Below are 25,019 nucleotides of genomic sequence, written 5' to 3' on the forward strand. Positions count from 1 at the left end.
ATATGGTAAATATATATTTGTGTAAGTATTAACATCAACAAGGTAAATTAATACGAGCCTGTGCAAACAACAGAAACATCTTTGTCATGGTTACAGTTGTCATATGTAATATAGGAGCAGTTGTTAATATGTGATGCGTCTCTCTCACAGCTCAGATCGTCCACAAATATTGGCCCTGTGCCTGGTCCATAATGGGCACCGGCATAATACGCTACTGCTGGACTTTGAATACAAATACAATATGAATGAAAGTGAGTGCTGACTTTTAGTAACATTTTTGTGTTTGAAAACTTATATTTGAAATTTGTAATCATCTGTAGATCCGTTTGCTCGTGTTAAAATGATATCTCGACTAACTTATGAAATACAGTTTGATCAACTATTAACAGAATAATTAATTATTGTTAAAATCTTTAAAAAAGCCTTGCTTGCTTACGGGTATCCTAGCATGCTACAAATAGCATTAGCCTCTTGCATTCCAAAACCATCATCGCATACTGTTCCCCATGTATCAAATGATTTCAGCTCGACCCTTCCAGTTGTTGAATTTGGACCATCAGCCATCCTTATTTCTGTTACATCCAATGGGAAACCTGTATAAAACGAACTCGAGTGAGGCGTCTTAAGTAAAGATGTAAACGTTACATGAAATCTAGCAGAATTTAGATAAAAGATAAAGTTAGACATATTTTATATTACATTATATAACAATTGTTTTTAATGCTAGCATCTTAGAAATGCTAGAAAACTAAATGATACGTATTTCTGAAAAGACTTTCATATACGTAGATTTTTAAAAGTTTGATGACTGGAAAAAATATATATCGGAAATGCTAATTCCAATAAAGAGTTCACGATGTTATTATAGTAAATCTAAGACCAAACTGAAAATTATAATTCCACAGAGGATAAAAGCAAATATTTAGGTAAATATATACCTATACTTCTCCAACAAATTATTTTTACTTGTAATAAAACGTTTGAATTAAATAAATTTAAATATTTGCATGAGCAAATTAACAAATTTATCGCACCAACCAAACAAGTGTAAGACAGTTATACGAACTATATTCTTGGCATTCTCCCTCTTTGATCCAGGTTTGTGTCTGGTTATCACACGTCAGTTTAAGCTTTCCAACGTATGTCCGATAGTAGGAACAGTCCGCAAACAAAGTAGTTCCGTGGTAGGTGAAGAAATCAACACCCCAGAAGTAGATATCTGGTTGTCCACACTCTAAAGAAATTAGATATACAAGAAAAATGGTGTAAAGTTTACGAACTCTATATACAGTGGAACCTGTCTAATCCGACCATGCTCGGACCAAGAAAAAAAGTTCGGATTAGAGGGGTTTTCGGATTAGAAAGGTTTATAGTTTAGAATGAAAAATTATTCTGTTTTTTACACAAAATGTATATTAAGAGTGAACATTCAGATTTCTTTTCAGACTTATCTAAATAGTTCATCATTCTTTAGTTTGCCAATTAGGCACAAAGTATCTATCAGGATTCAATAGTTTAATTTATAAGTTATTACATTGCGTAAATGTTTTCTATGACCAATTTCATTTCTGTCAACAACTTAAATATCATAAAAACTTTCCCCTTATATTACTTACATCTAAAAGACATAAATAACATAATCATGAGAAAAAATTAATGATTTGTATAGAGTATAATTTGTTGTTTTTACTTTAGCTTTATAGAATAGCTTAAAAATATGATAACCCTGCTTTGGGGAAATATACTATTTAAACACAAAAGGGCCTCCATGGCCGAGTGGTTAAAATCGCTGACTTCAAATCACTTGCCTCTCATCGATGTGCATTCTAGCCTCATTTAGGGCGTTGAATTCTTAATGTGAAGAAGACATCCAGCTGGCTTACGGAAGGTCGGTGGTTCTACTGAGGTGCCGGCCCGTGATAAATTAATGCGCGGAGAGACACATGGGATCTTCCACCACCATGAAAGCTGGAAAGTAGCTTTATGACCTGTGATTGTGTCGGTACGACGTTAAACCAAAATAAATAAATAAATAAATAAATAAAAGCCACAAACCATTGCAAACAACAGATATGTCTCTTCCGTGACTGCACTCATTCAGGAACAAATATTTGCAGCCGCTGAGAGAATAATCATTATCTTCACAAAAGAGATGATCAATGAAAACTGGACCACTTCCTTCGCCGTATATAGCACCAGTAAAATACTGTGCTGCCCTGGAAATTAAGAAGCAACCAAGTTATTGGTGGTGACCTTCCTTAACCTGTATAAAATGTCAGAACTGCAGAGTACTATCAGCTTTCAAAACTGATTGATAAAGTTCTATACTATTAATTAGTTTCCAGTGTAGATTTCTAAATAAACCAAAACAAGTATTTTCGTCAAAGTAAAAAACGCAGCAGTATAACTTATACATAAACAATCAATTCACACGTTACCTTAGTCCAAGCAAATCACAGAATAAATCTGCAGCTTTGATATTGAAGTTTTGATCACAAATCGTTCCCCATATACCGTTTACGTTGATTTCCGCGCGTCCGTCATATGGGCCAGTTCCATTGACTATACGTGCAGCGGTAATGTTTAAGGTTGGTCCTAAAATTGTAAAATGTGTAATATAAACCAAACTTTAATCACAGTGAAACATATCTAAATTATTAGTAAATTACGTAAAACTATTATTGAACCTTAAAATAAAAGAGATATCCGCATTGTCATACAGAATGTATCAAAACCATTATTGAAAAACATATTGTCTCAAAGAAGACATCAAAACCATATTATGTAATAGAAAACCATATTTTCTTATAGAAGTTACCAAAACCATATTATCTTAGAGGACGTTTGAAAATCATGCTGTTTCATAGAAGTTATTAAAATATTTTGTCTCAGAAATTATCAAAACCATATTGTCTCAAAGACGTTATCAAAACTATATTGTCTAAGTCAAGTTAGCAAAACTTTAGAAATGAATTGAAATAATTACCGTAGCACATTACAGAAACATCCTTATTATGGCCGCAGTTATAGTAGTTATCAACAGCATATTTACAGTCGTTTAATGGAGGGAAGTCAGTATTAGTCGAAGCTGGACACTCAAGTCTATCTACATAAATCTGCCCACTACCCTGACCATATCTAGCTCCGTAAAAATAACCTCTGTATCTGTCAATAGTACAAACAGATAAAATTATTGACTGCGAGAAAATGAACATGAACTTAATTATTGTTGTTAATATACATACTCAGAAAATTAAAATATATAGGGTCGAATGCTTGTGTTTTACTCTTATAATACTGCGAAATAACGGGTACGGGTCATACCAACTGTTGCCCATCTGAACAGACTCGGTCAACACGAGTTTGCTTTTACTTTGTTTGGTGGTTGAGAGCCATGCTTTTAAAGGGTCTTCTTAAAGTAGCTCTGCATGTTTGGTAAACTGGAAGTGATGGCGTAACGTCATTTATCCGAAAAACGTAGAATTAAGCGTTACCGGATATTTATGTTTAACACAACCTATCACCGCATGCAAACCACATAAGGTGCAATCATATCATACTTATTTCCAAAAGTATACGTCACTTTGCTTCTAGTGTATCCCATATTCATTACATGTGTAACCTAATATAAAAGCATGAGCCACTGACATCACAACAAATATTATTTCACTAAGTAATGGACTACTTACGTCAAGCCCAGCATTTTGCATACGGCCCTTGCACTGTACGCGTAGAATCGATCTTGACATACTGTTCCCCATGTACCATTGACCTTTAGTTCAACACGCCCATGATATGGTCCATTAGTACCAGCAAGTCTAATATCCTTTATCGGTAACTGATATCCTGTGGGAGATGTTATGTTTTATGTAATTGCACTTTTGATGTGGCAAATTGCATAGGTTTGCAACTAAATTAGTACTGTAAAATCATTTAATTTTGTAGGCATCAAATTTCGTGGTTTTGGTCAAAACGGCAATTTCGTGGGGATATGAATTCGTGGATTTCAAATATTGAATTATAATATAAAATGAATGGAAATTTTACTTTTTCGTTAGGATTAAATTTCGTGGATTGACTCAACCACGAAAGCCACGAAAATAAGTCACCTAAGAATATCAATGATTTCACAGTCGTTTTTAACATGAAAGTCTCAATCTATTTTGATACCTTTATCCTTACCAAATGTGTTTCTTCTCAATTCTCCGAAATTCAAGGCAACAAGTCAAAGGTACTATTTTTTGTACTATAAATTATTATGTACGAAAACAAAATGTTTAATTTTCGGTGTTAAACTGATTGAAATGCTTTAAATACAAGGCCAAATTCGGAATTGACAAGTTACTTAGTACCTAAATGCTATAAAAGCCGACGTTGTAATAACATTGCCATCATTAACGATTCGTACGTTATTTTGCGACAAGCTGTCACGACTTTCAGCATTTTGTAACACATATTTAAGTATATTAATTTGAAAATATTGTACATTGATTCAGCATACTTTGGGTTTTAAAGATCAAATGTATTATATGTATGTCCACATTATTCAGTCACAATAGTATAACTTGCTTAATGAACTATTTTAAACCAATACCTGTACAAACAACAGCTACATCGTCATAATGGGTACAGTGATTTGAAATCTCATAACTGCAAAGGTTTATATGAGATTCTGTTCCCGTGCAATTCAACTTGTCGACGTATATTGGACCACTGCCTTTTCCGCTGTAATGCTTGGCCTTTATGATAAAACTGCTATATCTGTGCAAGTATATATAGCGATGTTATACTTAATCAAAAGAATCTTACAAATGTATCAACATAGATCTAAGAAACTTGCCTTCTGAAACAAAAATCACTTTTTACACTTGATCCGGGCATGAATTAATGGTTGTAAATCTTTATGAACAATGCAATGTGAGAGCTTAAAACACTTTTTAAGTTAAAGATACAGTCGCAGGGCCCAATAATGTTGTTTCTGCACAAACATTAATAAAACAAGTTAACTTTGGGAATCTACATAAGAAATATGCTCATTCATTCTTGATGGAATAAAGTTTACTATTTTCAATATAAAACGTCTAAATAGTAACCAAACGGTATCTCATTACATAGATTCGGCCTTACCAATGTTCTTCAATTGTTCCCCTTTACCTGCTGTCAGAGACCGCATATATGTCTTGCGTAGACTTTTTAATATGCATATCAATAATGTTCCAGAGTATTATCCGGTATGTTTATATCTAAATTTAATCTCCAAACTCACAAAATAATCAGGTAAGCTCGTATCAAAAATACACTCATAAGCGAATTCATTATTTTTCAAGTTGTGTTCCGGTTTACTTTAACAGTAAACGATATACTAAAGTATTGTTAGATTAATGTATGTTACAAAAAGAAAGAACTATTATCGTTTACACTATTTCAATGTGAATACCACTGATAATCGTCTAGCAAAGACCTTTCTGTTACGTTTCAAAAATCATACACAACATTATTAAATGAAAAATATAATACATACTTACTCTAGTCCAAACATTTTGCAAATAACTGTTGCATCTGCAGAATCAAAATTAGTGTCACAAATTGTCCCCCACGTTCCATTGACCAAAATTTCAACACGTCCTTCGGAAGGTCTATAACCATTCTTTAACTGGATGTCACTTATATTGAGTGGAAACACTGAAATAATTATACACTGAAATATTAAACTGAAATAAATGATAGCAACGACTTTACAGACACTTTGGTTCGTTCGTAAAACAATAGAGGTTACTTACTGAGTACAGATAAACAGCCCTTTCAATTAGAAGGTCACTTTGTCATTTCGACCTTGACCATAAAGATACTGGCCAAGAGTTTGAAAAAGTCACTATGACTCAAGTTGGTTTAGGAGAACTTTGTCTCAATGCTTTGTGTATTGAGGTTCGGACAGTTGGAACAGTGTTGATTACTGCTGTCTAACCCGCATAGGTAATAAATTCTTTAATGATCAGATGACCGTGAGATCTGTCCCTAGATAAGGTATATTTCTCACCAAAATAGATATTTTATATTATTTCTAAAAAGGTTTTTACTTAAATAATGCTGTCATTAGGCAATAGAGAAACAAATGTTATGTTATGTGCTATTATGGAATACATTGTATCTAGTAGTATGTATAAAATCACATTCAACCAAAACAACAAGCGTAAGGAGTTAAAATTTGATATAAACACAAGGTAAGTGTAGGTACTTTATATCACACACACACACACACACACACACACACACGGGTTTATCATTTTCGAATCCATATATTAATTCCTATCTGTTTACATTTTGTTTGTCATCTGAAGATATGTTCCATTAATGGAATTGAGCAATTAATGTACACAGAATTGTATGATATTCATTTTAGCTACACTTTCGCGATCCTGTGGTGCAATTGCTTTCAAGAGCCGAACACTGGCGCCAGACCAGAAAGAAAATGCCTCTGTACGTGTTATACCCTCCTCTAGGTATTCTATAAGAACCATGGTCAAGAAGGGGAAAATATACTAACCCGTTTCAATCCCTGATTTCATACCTAAAGCACGCAGTTCGGTAAATGTGTACTATGGATATCAAACAAGTGGTAATTTATCTTCAATTGTGTACCGGTCACATTTCTTCAATACTTCTTATCTTACAAAAACGACGCGTAGTTTATTGTTTTTTTCAACGTTACACAAAAAACTTGCTTGACCTTCCCTGGTGAAGTTCCGTTCTAGATTACAAAACCATTCTGATTTGCTGTTGTGAAAATGTATGTCAATCGTCATTTTATTATACGTGTTCGCTAATACGTGAAAATGCAGCATAAATGTGCAAAATGAATAAAATAAACAGAACAGATGTAGACCAGTGTATGATTTCAAATTAAAAATCATATACAAGATGAATTTCATTCATCATTTCGAGTTTTAGTGTAAAATTGTGATTTTTTTTAATTCTAATTTTGTTTGTTTACGTTTCGCCTAATATGTGCACACTGCCGTGACCTCTAGACCGGATGTTCATTAGGGAAGATCACGCAAGTTTTTTTCTGTAACGTTGACGAAAGCATAAAATATGTTGATAATCTCAGCAATATGGAATATTGAGACAATGTGACTGGTGCACGTTGGAAGATAAATTACCACTTGTCCAATATACTAGGTACCCATTCACCGAACTGGGCGTTTAAGTTGGGAAATGTACGATTGAAACGGGTTAGTGTATCTTCCCGATCATGACCATGGTTCTTAAGAATACCTAGGGGTAGGATATAACGTGTACAGAGGCATTTTCTTTCTGCTCTGGTGCCAGTGGAGCCGACTTTGTATCTATTGCACCAAAGGATATTCACTTTACACTGGGAATGCAATCTACTGAAGGGATTAGATAAACCTCTTTCGTTCCAGATTTGAACTAATAGCCACCAGGATGCTACTTTTGCGCTCAACTAAGTTAACACTACTTGTATCATTCAAAACACTATACCTTCTACAATCCAAGCTACAAAATGTATTACAAACGCTGCATACTTTCTGGTGTAAATCTACAGACAGTAAAATTTCTACTCGAAATAAATCACCCAGAGTGACAAATGTTTAGGCATTTGAAATGTATATACATTCGCATTCAATTAGAATACGCACGCTTCCAAAACGGAGGGGTTTGGGATGGGTGAACTGTTTATACAAACAAACAACACGATGACAAGGAAGATCGAAATAAACACATCACGCTCCATACCATGAAGTGGAGTGCATCTTTGCTCCTCAGACCAACTATTATTATTCTGACATTTCATTTTTATCTGGTTTGGGTAGAATCCTGTATGGCATGTCACTGTTAATTCGGTTCCATTGAATGCTTCTGGATAACCATTATAAATGTCTGGTAAACCACAAGCTGAAAAAAGGAACAAAGCAGAACATCGCCACATATAGTAATAAAATACTTGCGAAACGCATATGAATATTTTACAACATTCTCTTAGCCAAAATACACTCAACAAAATTCCTAATCGGTCAGTTTTTATTGTATTACTATTTTGGTAATAATGCAAGTATTTACTCAAAATTTCACATACAGACATTTAAATAGGTACTGCAGCTAATTATTGATTTATTTTTGATCGACTCACCGCCAAAGTAACCGCTTTAGGCGTTTTGGCCAATTTAGCATATTTTGCACGGGCATGGCATGTGCACCAATATGCACGTGTTAATGAACACTTTTGGCATAACTGACGAAAGTCCTACTAGAAAAACACATATCATCGTTAAATTGACGCAACGCGCCCGGGCTGTCAGAATTATACAACAAAATTCAAAATCGGTCATTTCAATGATTTGTACTTTGGTTAAATTTGGAAAAAAGATGGTAGATAACTAACGAGTGAAGGATCTAGTAAACGGAAATAAGGTTACAAATGGAAATAACCATCAAAGTAACAGTTACAAACAAATAAAATCAAAATTCTATTGAAATTGTAAAAACAATAACACACGTGCCGTAAATATGTCCCAACTAGCAACATTCCGACAGCTCGATCCCATTGCTCTTGTGTCAGTTTCACCATAATATGTGTTTTTTCTAGTTGGACTTTCGTCAGTAATGCCAAAATTGTAAACGATGTGCATGGTGCACATGCACTGCACGTGCAAAATATCCAATATTAGGCAAAACGCTAATGCGGTTACTTTGGCCATGAGTCACCAAAAATAAATTAATAATTAGCTGCAGTACCTATTCAAATGTCAGCATGTGAAATTTCGTGTAAATACCTGCATTATTGACAAAATAGTAAAACAAATATAAACTGACCGATTAGGAATTTTGTTGAGTGTAGTATATTTGATAAATGCATTTTTATGTTTTCTGTTAAGCATCTGAGCGATCTGCTACTAAGATAAAATCAATTAAATATTAAGCTAATAAACACCCTGTAATATTTTGATAAATGAATATATAGTTGTAAAAATGCTTTATCCTAAGTAAACCTGAGGCTTTGTTTATTATTTGTTTGCTGAGAATATTGAGTTGTAAAAATGCTTTATCCTAAGTAAACCTGAGGTTTTGTTTATTATTTGTTTGCTGAGAATTTTTTGTGGCATCGTAGTTATATCAATCAATATAGTACAACGGTTGTATCTATCGGACTTAACAACATAACAACATAACATCATTACAGAACAGTAGCCTGAATATGAACAACTTCAAATAATATACATGCAATATTTACTTGTATACATATGGAGCCTTGAAATGTAACTTCAATGCTCTCTGTCGATAAAATAACAAGCTATGTGTACGTACTTAAACATCACTTTTATACAAACCCAGAAACTCGTCTTTATTTCTTCCATAGTTCTGTCTTCTATTATACTAGTCGAAGTTCGTCTGTTTTAAATGTTACAGTGACATAACAAAAAAGTAATGTACATGTATTTACTTACGTGTACAAGCTATGGATAGGTCGTACAGGTGAGAGCTTCCAGAACGATATGGTGCATATAATGTACAGCTATTTATGGTATTCTTTTCTGCATAACAATTCATTTCACGTGTCAGAATTGGCCCAGTTCCTTTCCCATATATTGCTGTGTTAAAATACACGGCTAAGCTATAACGAAAGAAATCACTGCATGACTATATATTTTCCGTTTATTTTGCATTAAGATAAACAATTTCCACACACAGTAACTTATAAACATTATATATCAGTCAAGAATAAGTCAACAAAGAAATAAAATAAATATGTGATCTTTTTTTGAATCATACCGGGGCTAAACTGTTTTCTGTCTTCTGACCTATTTTGCCATGCTTTTAAGGGTGTTTCTCTGACAGTCCGTCTACTGCAAAGGTATTGAAGTACATGCGTTTTGGCCTTAGGGTTTGCTTTAATATAAACATGTGTTTTAAATGACAGGCCTTTTGTTGTCATCGCATGTTTTAGTGATTAACCGGGCGGAAATTACTTTTGACACTGTCCCATATATATCTCAATTGAAAATAGTTTAGTGTTTAAAGGTTGTTCAGTTTGCATGTAGAACAAGTTCTGGTGTTAGACCAAAGCGTTAGCGGTCGAATATTGAAATATCAAATATTCCTATTGCTCATCATTTAAATGTTGTTCAATTTATTCGTAAATATAGAGAAGAATATGAACAAAATATGAATTCAGTGCACGATGTTTTCATTTAAGACGGTATTTAGAAATACTGTAAAAGCACATAATATTGCTGGGTCAAACTTTCGCGAATTTGAAATTTGAGTATGTTCACGAGTTTCAATACTGTGCAGTTGTACAAGTGGTGTCCTACTTGAATTAGAATTATACTAATTGTGAATATTGACGCGAGGATCAGTTTTTCGCGAGATGTAGGGACTCGCGAATATAGCGAAAATTTATGCTTTTTCAGAACTCTACGAAAATAACCATAAAAAGTATTTAATATTTATGATTCTACATAAAGTTAAATTAGGGCACATGGCGGTGACCGGCACACGTCAGAACGTCATTACCTTCAACCACATTAAGGGTGATTTAAATGTCCTTTCTGTAAGCACAATTCATATTCAATGTCTAAGGAATCCATCTCAAAACTTTAGCGTAACTTTTAGCATGATTTGCGCTAACGGATATATTGATATTTAGCGAAAATGTTGACAGTTTTGAAAACGCATCATATTTGTTCGTTTTAAGTGTTGCGCTACCCACCATGTATCGCATCTCAATAAGAAACTCCAAAACATTTTTGCAAACATATTTTATAATAGAAATTATTTATAGAAATAGACAAAATGTACATGTGTGCAAGTTCACTGCAATCAGGCGTCAAAAAATGACTTTTTCCAAGCGACTACGATTTATTCTGACAATCCTTGTTTTTTTATGTCACTTGATAATTGATACAGGTGAATATGATGAGTTACAAAATACCAGCAGATCAAGGTCGTTGTTTTCGTATCCATGATAAAAAAAATCATGCACTATTATTGTATTTGAAGATCTGAAAATGGAAAATTATTAGCAAAGTAACATTATATTTTAATTTTGTTTGAATAATTCATTTATTTCAAGACTTAATTATCTATATCTATTCTACCTTCATGCGAAATAAAGGGCAAATATAGGGGTATAATGAATTTTGCTTCATCAGTTCAGTGATTAATTAAAATTTTGCCGGACTTCATTCTTTTTTTCAAAACGACGCCATCTTGTTTTTGAGAACACCTGCTTAAAAGACATATCTACTCAATGATTTATAAAAATGAACACTTAAAATGTTCTTGAAATGATGTCAGTGTTGTATCGCATTTGCCTCCCATATTTGCAATTACCACAAAAATTGTTATAACGAAAACGCTCGGAGAAACGGAAAATGTCTCAGCCATTGAATTTGTCCACGGTTTTGACTTCCTGCACAATAAAAATAAGGAAATATTGCATCTGGAATGGAATTGTTATTAATCGTCGACGAAACGGTTACCTGTTTGTTTGTTTTTTAATGTCAAGCGGCGTTATTGCTTGTATAGATTTAAGTCACGTCTATCGTTTGTTTGGGAGGAATACATATCCGACTTGCAACTGAACTTCGGGAAAAACGTCATTTGAGAGACAATTGAAATTCGTCATTCATGTTCAGCAGTACAAAGGCGGGTACAAAATACAAGGTAAGCCTTTGTTTTTCCGTTTTCATCTTTTAGTGTTTGGGATTTTTAAGAGTAACTTAAATGCAGATTGTGTGTGTATTTTTAGGGCGCTTTAGTTTTTGAATATAAGGCAGAAACATACAACGCTGGTGGTAATGTTTTTATCTAAAATGATTTTAAAACAGAAGGTGGGATAGGTAAAACACTCGGTTTCTGTCTTTATGAATTTAAATCAAATTCTTTTGTGAAATAGATTAAAGTTCCGGCTAAAGCCTCGACTTTTATTTTTTGCCTAACCGAATAAATTTAACTTTATAAGACTAGCCTAATATTCTCAATGTATGTACCTTGCATTGTGTGTTTTGCAGATTGTCTGGGCATCATATAAATCTACAAATCTTCTATCTATTGTTCCCCAGTGGTGACCATCAACTTGTAATTCGATACGTCCGTCGTATGTTCCAGTGCCATTTACGAGTCTTGTGTTGGTAATATTTAAAGGAAACACTGTAAGAAATGCAACATTAAAGTTTTGTTAATGTAGATTTTTAGCTTTTGTTTCACTTTCAGAGACGATTACATGTCGTGAATACTTGTATGGTTGCATTTAATATGACTTAATGAATTTATTAAACGGTAAATATTTGCTTTCCTTGACGACCGAAATTTGTGAAATGTAAGTTTCAGTATGATTCAAATTTTTAAGAAATCGATACTATTCCTTCAGAACAATGACCTGACCAATGTGCTAAAGGTATATATCTGGAAGTAAAAGGTATACAGGTTTCTATATATGTTTAAAACGAATACAAAAGGGTGAAAAGCGCTTTCTTTAAAGACAAAATATTACTTTACACACAGTAAAGCTAATATAAACGAGTTTCTAAAATATTTGCAGACTCGGCTCATGATTTCAGAGCTCTCATGATATCCATTTTGTAATGAACTTCGTTCCACAATGTACTGTACGCTAAAAGTTCATTTTGTGCAGTATAAATTAGAAAAGGAAGATGTTTGAGACGAATCAATGATTCTGGGTGTATTTCAAATATGCAACATCTCCTCTGTCCTATCCCAAAGTCGTCTTATATAATTTATTAATACATATGCTAATATATATAGTAACAGATATGAATGTGTTTTCAGCAGGTTATTGCTTTCATACACTGATTATCACATATCGGCCCGGGCCGAAAACTCATAATCATAATCGGCCCGGTGAACACGTGCGAGTGAAACCAATGGCCACATAAAACGTCATCATGGACGTCATAATGGTCTATCACTGACACGGTAAACCGTTGTTTATCGCAGAATTATAATGCTTAGCCAAAGTAATTTATGTGCATGTCCTGTTTTATAAGTAAAAACTAAAAAAACAGGACATGCACATAAATTACTTTGTAAAAACTAATAAAACAGAACATGCACATAAATTACTTTGGAGCCAGTGTTCCGAGTTTCAAGAGTGTTCGGGTATGCCGTGTAAAACAGCATGAGTTGCATCAATTTCAACGACTTAACACAGATTTTGAGATAAAAGTATCCCAAACTATTCAGCCATTGAAAAATAGCGACAGAGTTGTACTCCCCTTGAGTAGTGCAACAAAACATATGTATTAAAGACATTAATACACGCCAGAAGCGGGCCGGGAGGTGATAATCGACCCGGAATTCATAATGGCCCTCGGGCCATCATTTTCCGGGCCGATTATCACCTCCCGGCCCAGCTGTATTAACCTCTAAATATTAAATAGAAACAACGATCAAATAACCAGCTAGGTATGGTGTCATTGCAATACCCGCTAAATACAACTTAAAGATTGTTATTGAGAATGTTCGACAATCTATGTAAGAAACAAAATAATCGGTGTAATTGAGTAAGTTCATGAGAGGTAAAAAAATGATAAAACCCTTTATCGTCCCAAGCAACGGATTAAATTACCTTCTAATATGATGATCCTGAAGAACCAAATATTTAACTATCCTGGTTCCTCGTACGGGCTATCACATGACTTTAGAACTGGTTTGAAAGTAAGCCGTATATATGCGTATGCATTTTAGAAAAATTAATTACTTAGTAAGCAATAAAATGCTGTAAAGGTACATGTGACAGGAACAATAAATTATAAATATAAATTCATAATTTGAGAAAAAGATCAAGTCTGCCATAATCCCTAAAGACTTTGAGATATGGTAGGGTAAGATGTTAAAATTTTGATATTCTATTCATACCTTAATTGGTATTTTTCAATCATTATCACAAGTCATTTTGAAAATGACACAAAGCTCTAAAAACTATATTATTATAAATAAAAACTTGCATAAGGTAGTTCAGTACGTTTTAATCATTTTTTTCTAACCTTCAGAATATATCATGTAATAAATTTATAAAATCGTGTGCTCGATGTTTTGCTAGACTGATTTGCAAAATGTTTCCTTACACAAGTTTTCCTAATGTGAGACTACGGAAAAAATACAATTTTGATAAAATTTTCCTTAATAGTTTTTTCTACAATGTAGATTTCAATGAAACTTCTCACAATTGTAATTAAACGTATGGTCTAAAATAGGGTGAGATAAAATCTATAGGCCCGTGTTCTAGTTTTTGAGATTTTTGCCCAGATAAAGGAGATTCGTGAATTTCAAGCTGATTTTAAGACATTTTGTTTTGGAATTATTTAACAGGTAATATATTTTAATATCATATTATAACTTCAGAAGATAGAAGCGTTGCCGCTGCAATAAATGTACTCAGTGTCTATAAATTTTTAAAATATTATCATGTCCGTACACCGAGTTATTCTTCCTTATCCGGATAAATACCGTCACACCATTTCTTCAGGTTTATCAAACGCGCAGAACTACCTTAAAAACAAAGGGGAAATGCACCACCGTTGAAATACAAACCTCTGATTATTATGTATATATCACATTTAGGGTTTTTATCAAACTTTCGATTAAGTGCGAGGATAAACGTTCGCAATCTAAATCAAAAGTTTCGATTCTGATTTTTATACATATCCAAATTATACTTCACATTCGTACTGGGTCAACATTTCTTATGTATTGTAATATCTGTAATTTCTCAGCAATAAGCTGTAATATTTTTGTCTTCTTCAATTTCAGTTGATTTGGACCAGAGAAGTTAATGGGTGACCTGCTTTAATATGATTTTTCTGCATTCTAAAGTAAACAAATTTTAAAGCAACCAAACTGAAGTTGAAAGACTGAACTATACCATGGTACTATTCTAATACCATTTTATACATCCCGATTCTTCAACGACAATAAAATATGTAAAGGTCTATTATTATCTTCAAACAGATTCAAATCTCTCAGCAGTACTTCAAATGAGCCAATTTTTGTGTACAGTATAGGAGACCCAGTGTATCACAAAGAGTTACAGACAATTCAATCATTTTGGATATCTGCTTTTTCCAAAGAAGTAAAAGTGATTAAATACAAGAATGGGCTCATTTATTAAAGAAAACAAACTGTGATGCACCTGTATAGAACACCCTTCAAAGGAACTGACTGCCAACTTTTATGCAATTTTCTTTATAAATAAAGGAATTGAATCGCAACCAACACCTCGCCAAGTTGTGAATTTCCGTCTGACAAAACGAAGAAAATAAATTCTTAGGTCCACCTTCATCATGAACTTCCCTTATTTTGCCAACGAATCAGACTGCTTCATTCTTCCATTCCATACATTTATAGGTCCACAATTAGAACATTGAAATTATTCACAAATGATTAACCCTCTCCACCAAGACAGCAAGTTAAAATCAGTTATATCTACCTGATGAAAATCACCCATATAATTACGATTACATAAAATCAATACAACTCCCAGGGATAACAGCATTATAACTACTGAGATTCAGGAAATCAAATGCTACACTGTTATTCTGTTCTTTTCAAAAGGGTCTTATTGTAGAGACATATCAAATATATACTGGTAATCTAGAAATTCATCAAATAAAGGTTTTGAATTTGAACTTTCAAATTATTTGTTTTGGCGTCTGAAAGAGGAAAGCATGGCGAATTTATATGATAAAAAGTAAAAAAAAAATGTCATTGGTCCCCTAAAGGTCTCCTTAAGGTATTAGGCCCCTAATAGTGATGTTTATGAAATGGCATTTGCTTGGTATATTTTTACAGTTGACCGTTCTTCGCACTTTGTTGCAAATCACCCATATAATTACGATTACATAAAATCAATACAACTCCCAGGGATAACAGCATTATAACTACTGAGATTCAGGAAATCAAATGCTACACTGTTATTCTGTTCTTTTCAAAAGGGTCTTATTGTAGAGACATATCAAATATATACTGGTAATCTAGAAATTCATCAAATAAAGGTTTTGAATTTGAACTTTCAAATTATTTGTTTTGGCGTCTGAAAGAGGAAAGCATGGCGAATTTATATGATAAAAAGTAAAAAAAAATGTCATTGGTCCCCTAAAGGTCTCCTTAAGGTATTAGGCCCCTAATAGTGATGTTTATGAAATGACATTTGCTTGGTATATTTTTACAGTTGATCGTTCTTCGCACTTTGTTGCAAATTTTCAAAAACTTGTACCGTGCCGTTTTTTATCAATTTTGTGTAATTTATGGTATTTCCTCAAGCTCAAGGAGAGACAAATTTCAAAGTGGCGGCCTTTATCCAAAACGTTTGCACAGAATTCATTATACCATTATTTTTTCTGAAAGAAACATCAAACTGTTGGTAAACAATTATAAAACTTAAAATAAAACTGTCAATATCATTTTTTTCTAGGGTGTATCAAGTAAACGGATTTAATGAGACAGAATTCTAACTCCAACATTGAAAAATTAAGGTCGAATCCTGCGGATCTGTTTTGAATTTTGCACACTTCATTCAAAAATAACATTGGGGCGGAAGTAAAACCTACCTACATTTCTTCCACAATATGTAATCTAAAGAATGAAGGCAAAATAGAGAACTTTTACCACATGTAACTCAGTATTTTTAAAGATGTCTTACTCTACCCCTTCTGTTTCAGAGGTAAATTCACTTTGAACAGAAAGAAATCGCTTATCAAATGAATTTTTTTCCACTTTTGTACAATAAATCAATAACAAGTCTTGAAAGAAGTAAAAACTTACTAGAAAAAAAGGAAAATAAGGAAAAAAAAATTTGGTCCCAGTGGGGCTTGAAACTACGCCCCCCTGAAAATTGCAGTCAAAGTAGGTTTATGGTAGGAATTGAATACTCTTCAGAAAGGAGGTACTCTATTATGGGCCTAATACCTTAAATTAAGTTATTAAGTTTGATTTTCCTGAGATTTTATTAAATATAAAATTTTGAAAAAGTGCGAATGGTAAGTACAGTTAAGACGTGTATATAAAGCAGCATCGAATATAGACAAGACAGCACGATCTTCATATAAGACGCGGACTGAAAATAGTCTAACATTTTTCAAGTTTTGCTTAATGTAAAATATCTTTAAAGCGGCGAGTTCTTACTGACAGGGACGAGCAAATGCCATTTTTAGCAACTCCACCATTGACTTACACGAAAATATTTATTACTTTTTCAATTAGATTGAAGCTACCATCGTGACAGGTAAACGAAGTCGTATATCCTTAACCGGTAAAAATTTTATCATTACACTCATTTGGCTTGCTTTGGACAGATTGTCCTGATGAGTGAAAAAAGCAAAAACCACATAAGAGCAAGGCAGTGCCAAAATGTATTTCCTAATTGCATGTAAACTTGTAATAATAAATTACCCCTTACCTTTGCAAGCAACAGCTACATCCCGACTATGATTTGTACATGACACATCTGGGTTATATGTGCACGTATTTAGATCTGTCTCCGTACCTTTGCAGTCAAGATTGTCTATATGAATAGGACCTGTTCCTGCTCCATAGACGTTGGAAGTCGTATAAAATGTTCGATACCAGCTGAGCATAAACAAAACATCGTCTATTGCAGTTCTGTTTGTTTGTTTGTTTGTGTTTTTTGTTTGTTTTGTTTTTGATCGATTTATTTCAGTATATAAAATACATGGTATGGTACAGCATAAATTAAGAATTTCAAATATCACATACAGAATGACTAGGAGTTAAAACATATTGAAGGACAATTAAGAATCATTAACTTACATAAAATACCAATAATTGCAAAAAATGTACCAGGACATGTATTCATATATCCAGGATGACACAAAAAAGCGGAATGTGAAACTCCTTATTTCTATTGTGGTCCTGGATGAATGATGTCCTGGCAAGGCACAACAACTTTGTGGTAAATTGAGCAAATCTGAGTATGTTGGATAACAAATATTTAAGAAGTATCATTAGACAGGATCACATGACTGATGATGGTGATTCATAGATATTTTATATAATTTGACAACTATTTGATACGTATAAACTAAATTGAAATAATGAATTTGAACATATTTTTGTTACGACTTTCGATCTTAAAGTCTGTAGACTTGAGAAAGCCGACGGATAGACAAAGCGTTTTCCAGTTCGCACTTCTTGTAAATATACAAACAAAATCGACAAAATATCTTTTAGAATAATCTTACGCAAACAAACACAATGATAACAGACACTGTTTGACTGAATCTGTCTATAAAAACACCACCATCAATTTTGCCTTGTATACCTTGTAGTACGCAATGGCTTTATATATATAATTCCTCTTAACATAAGACATTTAGCTGTAATACCAGTTTCTGATTGTCGGCATAAAATTTGCTCATCTGATTCAGCTGACCTTCATTTATTGAAATTCATTACTTCTAAACACTAACACTAGGTTCGTAATGGAAAAGATGTATATTTATAATCGACAATAAAAGTAATAAAGAGCATCAATGCTTCCTTTAGATAAGTATGAAACATACATACTGTCTTGCACCAAAAAGTATTCTACATATTGCCCCTGCTTCCAGTACTGAAAATGACGTTTTGCATATTGTTCCCCAAGTTCCATTCATCAGTACCTCAACTCTACCATCGTACAGTCCAATGCCATTAACAAGCCGAATGTCTGTGATATCTGTGTAAAATTACCGTTAATTTACTCTACTTTTGCCGATTTAGATGTTCTTTCTAATCAAAATTGATATATATTCCCAAAATATTCTGTCACATGCACATATCAGATAATAGTCTGTTATTATTTTCCTACGAATTATCATTCAGAAATACAGTCTGTAACCAAGACATTGTATTCAACTCCCATTGGATACGAAAAAAATCAATTGTTGAACTGCTTCGTTTATAAATGACGTTAATATTTATATCAGAAATGACGTAATAAAAGCGTCTCGATGTTTCATGCATCGACAAATTCGACGTCTCAAATGTCAGCCACTATTGTCTGAAAATATTGTAAACTGTGACTGATATAGCATTTTTGATACGTATATAGTAAATGGGTCATTAAAGTAGTGAGTTCACCTGAAAAATTATATACATTCTATTCTCGCAGATTTAGCCAGACATTATCACATGCGGCGAAAGCGCCTCATGCGATCAACTCCTTTTAAAATCCATTTCAGCCGAATACGACCGAGGTACTATAATAGAATCCATATAGTACTGTTATACATCGTTAAGGGAATTATTATAATTTATTTGAAAGGGATGCTGGTTTCTCTGACATATTACCAGACTAGATTCATGTGTGACTTATCAAAGTGAGCCTGCAATATACAACGGAAATACATACAAATTAATCCTATGACTTCCGGTTTCACGCTAATTGGAAATATTGTTTTTAACATGATCATTTTTTTATTTTTTTCAAAAACAAGTTCCTGATATAGCTAAGATCATAAAAAAATCCAATTTTAATTTTATGTATTTACTCTTGCTGTGTACGGTTTATTATTAAACTGTAGCTTTAAACTTGTTAGCATTAGAATTGGAGTAGGATATGAGATTTAGCGTGTCAGATAATTGTATGTAACTGTCATTCTGGACAAATATTATGGGCTACTGTATATATTTGTTATTCATTTCAAATGTTGAAATATGCATATTCGGACATTTGAAAAAAATGGAAACATGACGATATATAAGTCTGGTTAAGTTTTATCAGTATGTAATATTCATAAACTTTTTTATATAACGAATGAATATATCATATGCGACAAAGCGCAGATACAAACGTATCTATCTAACACTAATAGTACATAGTAATAAATACTTAACAAATATAAACAGTTCTACATGACGTTCAATATTACGGATTTTCAATAAGAAGTTACGCTTTAAATCATTATTTGAAATATCATCAAAGAACCATCATACCTGCTGTTACAGTACAATATATTGACGGTACAGACCATATCCCTGCTTCACAGACACTTGTGTCAATGTTTGACCTTAACCCAGTTTTACATGCTGCAGTAAGTACCTTTCCATCCTCTGATATTGACTTGGCGTATCCGTTAGATATATCAATTTTGCCACATTCTATATCAAATATGTCAATTATTAATTTGTCATACATAAAAGTCTTACAGTCGAACAATATTTCCACAGTTAAGCATTTGAAAACATGATAATATTATAGATTCTCAATATATATTGCTATGTTACAGACTAGAGTCATGGAAAAACGGAACCTATTTGAACCTTATTCTAAGACTAGTTTCATGTGTGACCGATGAACCTTATATTAAGTATGTTCAGTCCAGACAGAGCAGTAGCGTCACGCTCACAACCTCATTTCACAGTGAATGCTTTGTTAAGCATATTCGAGAGACAACCATAAATTACAATTGTGCGTTACATACAGTAAAATCAAAACAACTTTAAATCACACAGAGATCACCTACATACCTGTGCAAACAATGCTTATATCCCTAGCATGTGTACACTGTATATTAACATCAAATTTGCAGTCCTTGATATGTTGCTCGTTTCCATAGCATTTAAACTTTTGAGCAAATATTGGACCAATTCCCCGTCCATAAAAGGCACCCTTAATATAGGCTGTCGCTCTGATTAATATAAAGATAAAGCCGAATGAAACTGATACTACATGACAGAAAACATTTACATCTATATCAATTACATATATTACGTATTAAATAGAAGACGCACAGGGTGTTACATGATTTATTCCTCTCACGAACAGACTATTCAAAGGTATAATTAGAATTCACCATATCTTATCATGTAAACGAGCGGATATCCTGGTCTTAAGTGGAGTGCGACCTTTATTTTTTTTAAATACATCTATGAAAAATTAATGAAAGAAAATTGAGGATATTTCTGATTAATTCCCGTTTTCCGTTTGGCTCTTATTTAAGCCACATTTTTTTGGTGCGCTGTCAAACTTGGCCACTAACGGTACTTTTTGGGCGTCATTTCTTGGCGTCATTTTCATTGTTTCTGTAAGGTTTTCAGCATATCCCTTTTTTAGTTGGAAGCGGACACGAATGAAATTTATATATTTTTAAAAGATTAAAAATTCCCTTTCCCGTGGTATAAATTTCGTGAATGATCTATGACGTACCTTAAGTTTAAATTTATGAAGCATTAAAACGTCAGACTTACACAAAATGTAACGAAGAATTTAGCTGGAAAGTTGTCCGTTTTTCGAGAATAACATTTTTTCGGGTCGAGGAATTTTGTGTTAATTTCAATCATAAATGTGCAAGTATATTTACTTGCGTTTGGTTAACTAAAATTGTATGTCACCGAATTCGTTTTTTCAGTACGACCGATTTTGTTTTCCCAACCCCCGAGCTAAAATTCGACGTTATTTGATGGTATTTTTAAAATTACGCTAAAGTTTCGGACGATTTCGGAAAACTTGTACTATGAAACATGTTGTCGATATTCTATCGTAAAAATACACGTTCAATGAAAGCATATTCTGAAATATAAGAAATAACACATATACAGTAAATCGAATAATAATAGAAAAAAGAAGCCCCGGCTAGTTTTGAGTTGCGAACTTTTGGTTTTTACTTTAATTATAATAAACTTTATTAGCGTTCGATTTTGATACGTAATTTTAATGAAATTACTTTTGTCAAAAAGCGCATCATTAAATTGTTGTATTATCTTCATTATTAGTATTTGATGTGAATATGTTTTATAATGGACCGATGCATCGTGTTAGAATCGAAATAAGAAGTTTCCAAGTGTCAGAGATTTATCGTAGAATATATCTATTTTTTGGTTGGGGTTAACGTCGCACTCCGTAGAAGCAATATAAAACTGATCAGGAGTGTGTATGGGTGTAGGGACAGTGTCATAGCATATGAGCATGTTGTTGTCTTGGTCATTGACTAATAAAGTTTGTGTCGGCGCATTACTGTTGCTCTTTTGTCAAAATTCCGATCAAAATTTATAAATTTTGCTGTTTATTTTTCTTGCTCCACTTACACTTGTTGTTATTGTAAATACATATTTAAATCTGAAAACACTTAAAATTCTAAATACATACATGATTTCAGATGCATATATACTACAGCTGCTATTGACCATAAGAACAATTTGCTTAATGGCAATTGTCCATCACTAGTAAAATTTGGAAGGATAAGCAACCGTGTCTGTAACAACAGACTATGAATTCCAAAGCATTATTTCCTAAATAAAAACAAGTTACCTATCCCATAATCAAAGAGAATCAACGATAGCACTCAATTTCTGTCATATAAACTATCACTTCATTAATTTCTACATGGAAATCATACCGTTATGACTATATATTTCCGTGCCATTATACTGCAAAGCACTTACTCAACCCTACATCACTCCGTCGAGGGAGGGGTTAGTATAAAGAAACCAAATTTCAATTCCAGCCGCCTTCTTCTTATGCCCTTACACTCATCTCCCAAACTATTGCAGAAAAAAATACATCAATCAAAATTAATCATGCCATAAATTTCCCAGTCCAGTACTTCCACTTTATATTTCCCGCAGTAGTGTACTATGACAAGTCTATATCTGCATGTAGCTCTCGTGCGGCTATCAGTGTGTAACATTATTAACCGTTAATAAGTAGGCTATAGTATACCGACTTTACAACTATGCTTTGCACGGAATGTCACAGGTCGTGGGTTAGGTAGACTGGCTGTACTAATCACTATAACCTAGCGCTGAGTTAACAAACTGTAGGGAATCTAAAATGATAGTATATTCATGGCATGTAACGCGCGAAATGATTATACGTCCTACACCTTAATACGTTTGAAATACGGTAATACCTCGATTTCTTTAAAAGAAAAAAGTGGAAAACCACAGGTCACCCAACACGACATAAACGAAAATGTTGCTGTTTCGGTTTGATTGACGGTAGTGGCAGTGCAAGCCTTCTAGCCCCGATATGAGCAGAACTAAACATTTTTACACATGTTATAAGTACCTGTGCAATACATACTCAGTTAATATTTAATTACTAATATCGTCTAGACAATTCCTTTATTATTGTTTCGTGATATAGATTTTATATTTCAGCCTTAACACCTGTCACAAGACCTTTGTTTCTGTATAATTATTTACAATAATGTAGTGATTCATTTCACGGAAACTGTTTTGAAGTTTTGAAAGGAAGACGATTGTGATATCAAAAACATGCAGCAGATTGCAAACAATAACTTGGTCTAGAAATCAATATAATGCTTACAACATTTTCCTAACTGCAATATTTAAAAGAGAATTTACCGTAAATTTAGGTTAAGAATGAAATAAGAATCTATTGAAATAGCTTCATCATTTTTTCTGTTTTTAAATTGTGCATAAGTCAAAGTTTGCCCTCAGCAGTCTGATCAGTTCATAGGCATTCTAGAGTATTTACTGCAGGATACTTTGCATATATTCTGTTGTAACACGTATGAACACATGTATACTTAATTTAAGAACTGAATGATAATTTTTGTGCGTTTATAAATACGGGTATAAAGTACATTGGGACTTTCTGCAAAGTCTTGAATACAAAAGCGATACTTGGCCTTCCAGTGTGGTTCATAACCATATGAACGCACAAAAATAGCATTCAATTCTTATATTTACATTTTACGATACCTTGCTACAAAAATAACTGATTTGCTTTCTGGAAGTATCAGAAAATCAAAATATATGTCAAGATATCCTTCCGTCATCCTATAACAGAACAGTCAAAAAGGCCCGCCCACGTTCAACAATAATTCGCCTTCCGATAAAAATAGTTCCTGGTTTTGGTTTGAAATATTTTAACTCCAGTGAAAATTCATACAGTCGTGTTCTGTGATCTTTGACACCAGAAAAATTAATTAAAGCTATTATAATTAAATGTTCTTTTTTAAACTTCAGACAAGTTGTTGAGTACACTGATGTAATATTTTTATATTACCTTAGATTTACCTTATTGTTATGTTTTACGTAATAAGATCTGGAAATTTTGTGCTAAAATTAGAGCCTTTCTCAGCAGATTCCTTAATATAGATTACTGATCGTTCCAACAAGAGGCTCCATTTCCGGGGGAGTCGTAATCCTCTGCTTGAAGATACAGCAGGCATTTTCTATGCAGCTCCGACCTCCTCCGCTGGAAAAGGGCTGTAAAGAAAGTAAAGTGATAGGTTACGAATTTGGTGAAATGCAGCATCTTTGATAAATCAATAGCCTTCACTTCTATTCTTCTTGTCCGACATTTTCCATTATCAAACCTGACACAGATCTTAGTGTTAAACAAATGTCACATAAAAATGATACGTTTTAACAACATTAATTAAAATTTGCAGAGTGTGTAAGTACGGTAGCTCTTATATTATCAAGGGCCATAACTCTTTCGCTAACAGTCTGATATTGGTAGTATTGATTTCATTCACATTGGGGAAGTTCACATGGAAGCTCTAGAGACAGGTAGGCTGATGTGTAACTTATACCTACTCTCATCAGTAAAGTAATTGATAAATTGGGCCCTGGAAATATGTAAAACTTTTTTCCCTGCACATTGAGCGCTGTGATAAAAAGCAAGGAACAAGTAAACCCTACCGCGCCATGGTGTTTGCAGAGTTCAGCTCTTCAACAGGGAAGATATGATTGGTGTACTAACTTATACCGTTCAAATGGGTTATCGAGTATAGAGTCGGTCTCTACTCTACCCTAGAGCTTTCATGTGAACTTACCCATTGTGTCCAAATATTGATAAGACAGAGCAACATAATTCGAAATTGAACGATTTGGCAGGTGCAACCAATGAAACGTATTAAACTTTAATTAAATTACATTATAGTCTGCATGTGTACAAATCTAGTCATTTTGTTTGTTAAATCAAGATCAGATTTAAAAACGATAGATAGGATGCTCACAAGCAAGCGCATTAAACTATATATGTATGGTGTCAACAATTTAAA

General features: G+C 33.3%; 1 protein-coding gene across 1 annotated transcript; it reads right to left on the reverse strand.

Annotated features, from left to right (window-relative positions):
* Positions 1-47: 47 nt before the first annotated feature.
* On the reverse strand, positions 48-24,795 carry LOC128551033 (deleted in malignant brain tumors 1 protein-like). Its single transcript, XM_053531304.1, has 18 exons — positions 24,792-24,795; positions 24,114-24,219; positions 20,512-20,672; positions 19,978-20,142; positions 18,568-18,718; positions 17,441-17,610; positions 12,015-12,174; positions 9,468-9,634; positions 7,759-7,917; positions 5,526-5,682; positions 4,595-4,761; positions 3,690-3,846; positions 2,987-3,165; positions 2,439-2,595; positions 2,056-2,216; positions 1,067-1,234; positions 437-593; positions 48-222 (listed from the first exon to the last, which is right to left on the reverse strand). Exons 1-18 carry the CDS (start codon positions 24,793-24,795, stop codon positions 48-50), a joined length of 2,721 nt encoding a protein of 906 aa, XP_053387279.1.
* Positions 24,796-25,019: the final 224 nt, after the last annotated feature.

The sequence above is a fragment of the Mercenaria mercenaria genome, chromosome 19 (assembly GCF_021730395.1).
Source record: "Mercenaria mercenaria strain notata chromosome 19, MADL_Memer_1, whole genome shotgun sequence".
NCBI lineage: Eukaryota > Metazoa > Mollusca > Bivalvia > Venerida > Veneridae > Mercenaria > Mercenaria mercenaria.

Excerpts from the sequence above, each read along its gene's own strand:
- LOC128551033 (XM_053531304.1), bottom strand. Across the intron at positions 12,175-17,440 it reads TGTAGCTGTTGCTTGCAAAG|TGTTTCCTTTAAATATTACC; the intron begins GTAAGGGGTAAT and ends CATTTCTTACAG. Across the intron at positions 7,918-9,467 it reads CCTATCCATAGCTTGTACAC|CTTGTGGTTTACCAGACATT; the intron begins GTAAGTAAATAC and ends TCCTTTTTTCAG.